Source organism: Phallusia mammillata, chromosome 5 (genome assembly GCF_965637545.1).
Source record: "Phallusia mammillata chromosome 5, kaPhaMamm4.hap1.1, whole genome shotgun sequence".
Classification (NCBI taxonomy): Eukaryota; Metazoa; Chordata; class Ascidiacea; order Phlebobranchia; family Ascidiidae; genus Phallusia; species Phallusia mammillata.
In genome coordinates this window covers 21,773,880-21,784,482 of record NC_137256.1, presented here as the reverse complement: position 1 = coordinate 21,784,482, position 10,603 = coordinate 21,773,880, and the positions used below count along the sequence as shown (strand labels likewise).

The 10,603-nt window shown below is 38.5% G+C and overlaps 1 protein-coding gene across 1 annotated transcript; it reads left to right on the top strand.

Moving 5' to 3' along the window:
- The first annotated feature begins 7 nt into the window (after positions 1 to 7).
- On the top strand, positions 8 to 10,307 carry LOC145229320 (uncharacterized). Its single transcript, XM_080094637.1, has 4 exons — positions 8 to 5,628; positions 5,795 to 5,958; positions 6,894 to 7,155; positions 7,425 to 10,307. Exons 1-4 carry the CDS (start codon positions 5,559 to 5,561, stop codon positions 9,881 to 9,883), a joined length of 2,955 nt encoding a protein of 984 aa, XP_079950763.1. The 5' UTR covers positions 8 to 5,558; the 3' UTR covers positions 9,884 to 10,307.
- Positions 10,308 to 10,603: the final 296 nt, after the last annotated feature.

Here is a 10,603-nt window from a genome sequence, read left to right as displayed (position 1 = left end):
GGGTTGCCATCGATATGGATCTCAAAATAAGGACAACCGAAAAATTAAATGTTCTTACGAAACGAAACAAACGTTTTCAAATCTTAAATCTTTGCATTTATACGAGCCATGACATGTCATATACACAAGAAACAATCTGTTCCAGCAACTTGTTGTTCCTTGAAAATACTTTGCGCATCTCACGACAACCCAGGTCTACTTTTACTTGTAGCAGGGATTTGACTTGCGATTGTTTGAAAATAAGGATTAAGACCTTTAAAATAAGGACGGTATGGAACTCTGATTATATGTGATTAAGTATTTTTCGATTGCAACTTGTGGCCAAAACCCGTGCACGAAAATGCAGAGTTCAATGTTTCAAACGCATCTGCGGAAAAATATGAGTTTTCACTGAAAATCGTCTTGTCCGTTGGAATCAAAACACAATTACTTTCCTGGTCTGTCCCTAATGTTTGTTTGTGCAAGAGGTCAGCTCCACGCAATGAATGTTTTTCTTTTGCTAACGAGCTCCACCGTGTCCCGTGTAAATTCAAAGGTAATTTAGTAACTTTGCGTTTTTGCGTGATCTCTTTTTAATACAAGGTAGGTATCTTGGATTGAAAGATATAATGTGTAGTGATTCGGCTATAGTGTAATTGTTGTTAAATAGCTTCAAATGTGTTTTTTCCAAACAGTCTTTATCCACTTTTAATTTACAGACCGAACCAGTTTCACCCTAAATAATAATAATTCTAAGTAATATTACGTGTAAAAGATTAGCGTTATAGCGATAACAGGTTAACCGGACCGCTTAGGTTTCTCAAAACTGTGTTGCGAAACCTTCGTGTGGTGATAGGCTATTACTGCCAAACTTGAAAGGGATTTGGTATGAAAATACTGTGATGGCCCATAGACCCAATCGTTTTGAGTTTTATGGACTTCGCATGGTAGAACAAACAGAAGCCTAAATCCATTGAAACTCGCAACAATATAATTGTTTTTATTTTACCTCAAAGTTAGGGGCAGTGTTCGTTTTTTCACCGACTTTCGGGCCTTGTTTTTAAAAAACGTTAATTTTGAAAAGGAGAATTAATTTTGTAAAGGTGAGTTAATTTTGAAAGGTTTTCAACATGTTTAAAAGCTGTATCGCAGTTTTGCTTTTATTAAACATATTTTATGATAATAATCAAATACAACAATGTCCGTGCCCAAAACATTAGGCCACACTTGCACGTAATATAAATGTAACAGAATCGTTTGTCGTGATGAATACGTGATTTGAACTTCCCGTCAAAAGTCATTTCAACAATGTGGACAATTTTAAAATTTTCATGCAATTTCATCATGACTTCCTCTCTTTTCAATTGTTAAGCCGAAATTCGGATAAAATTTAAAGTTTTGCGTGCGAAGGCCCGTATGACGTGGAAGAATTGCGGCCACCTACAGGCCAACATGATTTGTTTGCTTTTCTAAGGGATTTCTCTGGAACGTGAGGTCTGCGTCTCCGGCGTAACAACAAACCACTGCCAACTGCAACAAATTGTTCTTTTTCTATCCCCTTAGTTCGAACGGGTCATTTGCAATTTGCTCCTAGGTTGAATGTGATTAAAGCGAGATCAGTTGGCACGCCTACGTCTATTGCCAAGAACCAAAGAAAAAAAGAGTTGGACTTCGGATATGTGTTAATATTTCGTAAAACGGACTTGAAATATAGTTGAGGAGAATACTTATTATAGTTGAGTTACAAGACGTAAGGCATTTTTAGTGTTGTAGTTTTTCGTTTACATAAACTTGTATTGCTTTATTAAACTTTTTGGAACGTAAAAATTGCCATTGTAAGTAAATAAAACGAAAAGAGTTGACAATAAATATAGTCAAGTCTAACCATCAATCTAATGAACGGATTACTATATGCTCTCAACCTGTTTGGTGCAGTGAACATTGGGATAATAATTTTAAGCGAGGCAAAGTAATGCAGATAAAGTATCAGCTAGTGTTTTGGTACAACTGTTTTGTAGTATGTTCTTCTTCATCAAAACGCGCCTCAAACAGACGACAAAACGCAGGAAACTTTGTGTAACAACTGTCTGGTATATCACCAATTAATTTATTAGCTTGTTTTGTTGTAGTTTATGTTTGTTATAAGTAGACATCGGAGTTGCATCTGTACTATAATTTCACTTTCAAAAATCAGCCAATTATATAACTTAAAAGTCGGCATCATTCCAGAAAACGCTTAAAACATTAAAAGGTCGATTTTTTGTTCTTTAATATAGTTTATTTTAACATATTTTTACCAATTTTTCGAGTTTATTAAAAGTAAACTATGTATTATTACCTTATCATTCTATATTTCACATAAATAAACCTAAACCATATGGGGAAATTCCTTTTCGGTCTTTTTCAATCATCACCGATTTCTCGTGCCTATAGTGTTGGAAACATAAACGTTGGTAACTGTGAACTTTCAATCCCGCCATCTTCTGGTTATAACAGGTGCTCGGGCCGCGCTAATTATGGGGGCAAAAACTTTTAAACGCTCTGCTTATATAGGAAGCGTGACTCGCTTCAAAAAGGTCGCAGATGCTTAAGGATACAGTTACTTGTCTGGAGAAATATGTGACTGTTTCCGGCATTTATATGGAAGTGTTGTAGGATTTGGTGAAAGTTGTTTAACAAACGTGAATTTTTCTAAAGGTTTATTAAAGATTCAAGTCTCAAAGACCCTTTAGTCTCAAAATGGATTTAGGTTCTAATTTTTGATTTTGAAAAACGATTACTGTTGCTGTTAACAATTTACAAAGAAATGTGTTTTGATCAGTCTACTTTTTAAATATCTAATATTGGATTGAGTAGTACTTTAAACATGCCGTAACACAACTGCAACATGCCTATAGATGGTGCGGTAAAAAATGTTCGCAATTTTTTAAAAGTAAAAAACACATGCGCTATTTAGAAGTAAAAGTATTAATGAACTCTAGAATCCAGACGCCAACTTAAAACTTAAAAAGCAGTGCATACATTTTTCGCAAGCGTTTCAACAAACGGTGATATTATTATCGGCGCAAAATGCCAGAAAAGTTTACTCTGTCTGTCGTACTGCAAACAAAAGTGGCGTGACGTAAGTATTGATGTCATATAATGATGTGTGGGTGACAGAAAGATGAAAGTTGCGAGTTGTTTAAGTCAACTTTAAGCCTAGTGATGGTAAAGTTGTGTTGTTAAAATCGAACATTACATTCTCTGCAAAGGCGATTTCTTTCAGAATGGTATATGACAGTGAGTTATAAATTCTTCAGTAACATCTTCTGCTGGAATTTATTACACGGTTGTAGCGCCTGAGCAGTTTTCATTGATTTGCAAACAACGTTATGAGAAAAAAAAATTCAAAAACATCCAACTTGTTATTTGCGACTGTAGGATCCACACCTATAGTTCGCTGTTTAGGAGTGCATCATTCGTCGGTGTCAGTTATATTTTTGTCTGCATGTTGCATCCAACTTCGACCCAAAATAGACTTAGGTGCTGCAATTTGTTTTGCCCAACGAGATATTCTTAAATCGACACCTTAACACTTTCTTGTTGTACGTCACTAAAAACTGGCCCCGAGGGCACAAGTCGCGTGCTTCTTGAGCTAAGTTAAAATCTCGAGTTTAAATTCGGCGCCAAACAGTTCAAAGCGACGCCGAAAAAAAATCATTTTGCCGCAAGATTTTTTGGGAACGGCTAAAATTTCAAAAATATCTTCAAAAGCTCTTGTATGATACTGGAGTCCACTGGTTAAAGGGTAGGACAGATTGCGTTGAATTTTTATGTCATAAATCCGACTGTGTCAAATTTTATCAATACTTTGGTTCATCTGATTTTGAGGTCAACTTGATGAAATACACATAGCAAGGTTTGGTTAGTTTTAATTGCTTAGCGGTTGTACAGATAAAGGCAGTAACGATTTTTATTTGTTGCAAAGTATACTGCTATGTGTTAAACAATAATTGCATTCTGCAAAATGTTTGAAACATCGTAGAGTTTCGCAGGTTTGGCTGTTTAGAATCAAATATATAGGTCGAGTAGTATCGTAGGGCGACAAGGTTTAGGTCAAAGAAACGAAAATTTTCGTGCTATGCGGTTCACGAAGTGATAATTTGTAGTCTATTATCTGCCAGAAAAGTGTACGTATATTATAAAATAACAAACTGATTGACCGTAGTGGAATACTTTACGTATAGCACACAAAACCATTACGAAACATGTTACTTTATAAGATGCTTATATGCGTATTTTGGCGTGCAGGTTCGCTTTTCACTGAGTCAATATATAATTAGTATTATTGTTAATGATTAAATTATCAGTTAGCTTTTATTGCACTAAAAACCAGACAAGCATTTTTATGTTTATTTTGGCAAATGTACTTGCCATAGTCAGCAAAATGTATCTATTTAATGCATTATTAGCCAGCGTAATCAATATAAATTAATTAACAAGAATCTATATTATGTCTTTAAGTATCTTTGTAACACAATTACCAATTTTTGTTGCAAAGTGTTAATTTATAATCCGCTACGAGAAAAGAAGTATAAAAATTTATGGCATAATTTCGAGGTGGTATGCACGATTAACGCAACGGGGCTTTTCTGAGGAACTCGTACAGTTAGGTGTGTTGAGTTGTGGTCACACTACGCCCATTTGAAGGCTTATCATTTAATCTTTCCGCGTTCGGTCAAAAACAGGGGCTTCCGTGGAAATAACTGCTATTTAAAGATCACTAAATTCAAACCATCAAAGGCAACAGCATTCACCTATTGTTGTGTATAATACCATTTTCAATGTTTTGAGAAAGGATGTTATCATTATTATATACACAAATTATCAAAAATAGCAGTTTGCGTCATAATTAGCGTTTATCTTCATTAAAGTGATATTTTTTTGAAATTTTGTTATTGGTTATTTAAGATTTCTATGTATGTCACCTCAGGCATTAAACTTCACACAATGCGAGTACCTTATCTGATAATAATTGGCCGTCGCCTGTCACACCGTGAGCAGTTAGTGACCGGAGAAAGGCCACCGAAAAACCCTGCTTTAGACTCACGTGACGTTTTCAGTTTGATCACGTGACTGCAGACCTAAAAGCGGGGGAATTCCCTTTGTTTTGTGACGTCGCTATTCATAGCCAGCAAGCCATATGCGTAGTTAGTACAAAATGCAACAAACATACGTTACAACAACTTAAGATTATTTTAACTTGTTAAAACTGTGTGAGTTACATCGTTTAATTTAATAGAATGGTTTAAATTGAGTTTAACAGAAACGACGTTAATATTAAATGGTTCTTTTTTTTTCCTTTCAAACTGATTCTGTCTGTATATAAAACTCTTTGTGTTAACACTTTAAACAATTTGTGAAGCGATCAGTTTCCAGTTTACAAACATTATCATTTATATTACACTAATACGATTTTATGCATTCGTGAAAAATGTTTAACTATTAGAAAAAAGGTGTACATACAACATTGCCATTATTTTTCGTTTTGCATTTAGAGAAATTAAACCTAGGTGTGTATAAATAATAAACACCTTAATATGTTGTGGACAAGCTTGTGTTCGGGGTTTGTGTTAACATTATTCATTGGACCAAGTCTTAGCGATATCCGTAAGTATTGCACGTGTTACTTATCACGTAGACCGCAATCTTTCCACGGCACTGCAAACAAGTAGAGAGTAATTCACTGTGCGTATTAAATGCTCTATTCAGACCGCATACAACAAAATATGATGAAATTGACAAACTTCATTAATAAAAAGTGTTTGTTTTTTAGTAGATGACTGTGGATTTGGCACAATTCGGGCAAAATGCTTTCGGTGTTTGACTTGCGGTGAGACAATCATCACTGCCGACCAGATCTGCGATGGAAAATTTGACTGTCCTGATATTACTGACGAGTTTTTGTGTTCACAGAAACAAATCAAATACAAGTCCCAGGTGAAAAAAAAGTTTAGCTTAAATATATTTTCAGTCAGGCATCTATTATTTCAAACACATACAATCATAAACTAGAATAGTTCTCTTGTGAGGCACAAAACATACAAAAAATGAATTTGCAACTGCAATGGAAAGGGAGACTGCTTTTTAGAGTTTTAGCATTGCCAGCATTTATGGTTGCACTTACATCGTCGCTTAAAGCCTCGACAAAGTTGGTTGAAACACACTAAGCTAAGTCTAAAAATGAACCATCGGTTTAAAACATTGACACCTATGGCCCAAAGGCATTACATTCAGATTTCAAACTTTCGCGCCCAAATGTATATTAGTATCAGCAAACAACAGCACACCCAAAGAGAATTTGCCCATAGGCAGTTTAAGGTTACATTGAGTAACTCCTGTCGCCTTGAGGTTAACTTATATAAATAAACCAGTCTATTTTAAATTGTTCTTTCGATACCAACAAACTGCTAGATAACCGACTTCGGTACACATAAACATATAATTGTTGTTGATGTGCAAATTTCTTCGTCCAACTTAGATGGTTCTATTCAATAAGTAACTTTGTTAGTTTTTTTATCCCATTAGCGCCAAACTGGAGTTTTTCAACCAAAAAAATGTATCAGAAATTTGGATTTTATTCGTTTGGTTGAAATTTATAAAAATGCATCCGAAACAAAATGCAAAATCTAAAACAAGCTAGAAATTCGACTTAAACCTAAATGCTTATTTAAAGCCAGCATTATAGGCCAAAATGTCCGAATCAAGCTTGTTTTATTTAAACTTAACCGTCCCGAAAAGTTCGGCCCGACTTGTTACTCTATGTAAAGGCACACCCAAAAAGCTTTATCCTAAACCAAACCGCTGTTTCTTAAAGACATAATACACATTATTGATATTACAAAGCCAGCTAAATTGAATCTTGTGGTCATTAGGTTCATTACGTGTCTACTGTGTTCGGTATTATGCCGTGGAACCCGGATTCAGCCGTTGAAATGACCCAGCGTATGTGCATTCCCAATTGCACCCTGCCTGAGTCCCACCGCCACGCCTGCAAACATTGCAAGCCCGGAGAGATACAATGTTCACCCACCCTGAGACCAGACCAAAGCAATCACACTTGTGTTAGCAAACAGCAGCTGTGTAACGGGGTTCAGGATTGCCCGCACGGAGAGGATGAGTTATATTGTGGCGCAGGTAAAATGAAATTTTTACTTAAAGTACGGAATGGATTTTAAATTCTGCTGCAGGTCGTTTGGTGGGATAGTGGGATGTGTTAACTGCACCAAAAAGCGGGGTGTTAATTACTATATATCTATGATTTATTTAACTGATTATTTCATGTTTAATTTATAAACAAGTTACAACTAACGATGGCATTAGCATTTGCCGAAACGTGTTATGAATATAAAGCATGTCGCTTTTTAAGTTCCATACATTCTTATCTCATTATTTACGAATTCCAGGTCTTGCAAAACATTCGCCGACACCAGTCAGCACAGACGGTTCCGGGGACTTAGAATCAAACCTCGACGCTGAAATGGAAAACTTGGGGAAAATGCCAGTCAGTTGCAACGAAATTGTCAATCGAACGCACGGTCGCGGTTCGAGGGGTCATTGGAGGGGTGGACCCCCACCAGATGTTATAGAGGGGTGGATAAGGTTTGCCGGCAGTAGAAACCTCTCCAGGGGTCTGCCATTTTCGCACCCCAATACTCCACCCCATTTGCTGGGTCAAGAGCCGCCGCATGTCCATCAAGCTTTGATCCAACACATTGGTGCCCCACAGGTCCGTGTCGGTGAATTTATATCCGCTGGGGTTATTTCACTTGGAATTGGGGATTTTCCGTTTGACCCAAGGCAAATACCTCACTTGCGCCCTCAAATGGTGGACCGGTTCTTCGGTTTTGGAAATAGCAACGTTACCCCAATCCCTGAGAGCACTGATACAGTTGAATTTGATCGCATATGTGACGGGACTAGTGACTGTCCAGGACAAACCGACGAGCTATTTTGCTTGGACAAGTTTTACTGCAAGGGCAAGTCGCCTTTATATGTCGACAAGAAAATGGTAAGAGACGGGCATGATGACTGTGACGACGGAAGTGACGAAATTGCACGAATTAATCCACAAGCTTTCGGCTCAAGGTACAACTTGATTGACAACTGGACTTTACAGGTTCTTGTGTGGATTATGGCTTTCACTGCGCTTATTGGCAACCTTATAGTGATCTGCAACACTTCAATAGATTTAGTAAAGCATAACCGCGTTGCTACAGCCACAGCATTGTTACGTAGTAGGCGAACGTCTATTCAAGATATCGATCCAAAGAACGGTAAAACCCGCCTGTCCCGAGTTTCAATGACAAGCCTGCGAACAGCTACAACTGGGAGCAGTCGCTTTCGGTCCAACGGCAGCGGTATAAGCGGCCACAGGCGCTTGGTTCGCATTTGGAACTCAGTTTTAGTGCTAAATCTAGCCACAGCTGATCTCATCATGGGTGTTTATCTGATGTGTCTTGCTGTGATGTCTTTTCTTTACGAGGAAGAGAGTCAGAACTCTCACCAGCATGGCTCGTTTGACCGGGAATGGCGAACGAGTTCTACTTGTCAAGTCTTAGGTACAATGCTCGTGATATCTTCCCAGACCTCTGTCTATACATTGGTCTCACTGACCTCTTTGCGTCTCCATACCGTACTCCGGCCATTTTCTTCCTACCACCTGAAATTCCGGTACCTCGCCATTGCGGTGGTGGGAACATGGTCCTTGTCTTCATTCTCCGCCGTCGCTCCTCTCCTTCCCTCCCTTCGCGACTTCTTTGTCCAAAAAGCTTGGGTACCTTTCCCTCAATTCCAACCACCTGTCATTAACCGTACCACGGCAGATGCACTGGTTCGCGGCATAGCGTACATTACAAACACAAGCATTACCACAGACCCGACTGAAATGGTGTCCCCATTGTCATGGAATACAATGTTGGCTTTTGTTCAGCGCGTGGCTCCCTCCCACAGCGATTGGCAGTTTTACTCTTACTACAGCGAGGACAGTGTGTGTATGCCTAAACTGTACACCACACAGAATGATTCATTCTGGAAACACGCAATATCCAACATTGTAATCAACTTCTTGTCTGTACTCTACATCTCTTGCGCTTATATCACTATTTACTGCAAGTCCGCAAAGGAAGGGAAATCTACAAGGCGCTTTTCAAGAGGACAAAGAAAGGAAAGCATTCCGGCGGACCCAGTTGCTGGAAACAAATGGAACAGGTCTTCCGTGATCACTCGACGTGATCAGGGATCAGTAGATCAGGGAAAAACTGGTCAGCAGGACAGGAACACCTCTTATCTACGACGCCGGCCTCGTTCCTCGGGAAAGACTTCACGTATCTTGGCAAGGAACAGCACAAGCGAGATGCAACGTCGCATCGCGTTGTTGGTCATCACTGACTGCGTGTGTTGGGTGCCCATATGTATTATGTCTTTCATAAGTATTTCTGGACGAACTATTCCAGACGCTGCCTTCGCCATCACGGCTATAGGCCTGCTTCCCATCAACAGCGCACTTAATCCACTCCTCTACTCAAGAGTGCTCCAGACTCTTTGGACCCGCGGTTTGTCCTCTCTTCGAGTCCGCGTAGCATCCGTTCGAAACTCTTTCGAGTCCTCTGACTCTTCTTCTGGAGGAAAAATCGTGATTGACAAGAAGCTTTCGTCGATCAGCGGAGTTACGGTGGAGGACAGCGTTGCCAGTAGCGACTATTCTCCACCAATGGGAAGACACGCTCCGCTCGCTGAAACCTTTTCCACTGGGAGTGAGTCTTCTTTTGACGACGTTGCAAGCAAGATGGCGGCCGTGCACAAAATTTCTCGAATGCCGTTAGAAGTGATTGCAGAGCATCCAACAGCTATTGAAGTTTCGTAAAATACTGGATAAAAAAACAAAATGAGATTTGCTTTGTTAAAAAAGGGAAGTGGTTTTTGCTATATTTTTTTTTCTGTGTGTATTTCAGCACGCTTTTAATCATTTTCTATGTTCCAAATTTTTGCTTTTACCAACTTTTTGTAAGTGCACATCAGCATGCGCAATTCGAATTATGTATGAACAACATTGTTGATTGAATTTTACCCTTTTAACTGTTCATCATACTTTTGTTCAACGACTTTTTATAAGTTATAAATTTATGTTCAAAGCATTTCATATCGCAGCTTTATACATTGCAATTGCTGCACAAAAGTATTGAATTTTGTGTACAGTGTTTTACGAGATATCACTATTGTTTTGTGTTTTCATCCATTTGCACTTTCGTACATTTTTTTCGCCGAAAAAATCTACACATACACTCGAACGTTTTGCTTTTAAAAGATGCAGCACAGGGGTTTATTAGCTGAATCAGAACAAAGGAATCCTTGAGGCAAGAATTCCATGCAATTATGACGTAATAGGACGGGATTGCTGAGTAAAACACGCTTCAGGTTTCTTGCAAGGAACTGTTGGCACTTCGAACCATTCAAATGCTAACGGCGCTTACAGTAGTAAGGCAATGTGTCCAGCAATGTAGTTGTAAGCACAATGATAGGCAAGAGAATTGAATATATAGGAGAGTATAGGTTTGTAAAATGGAGACCGTACGCGTAGTGGGTA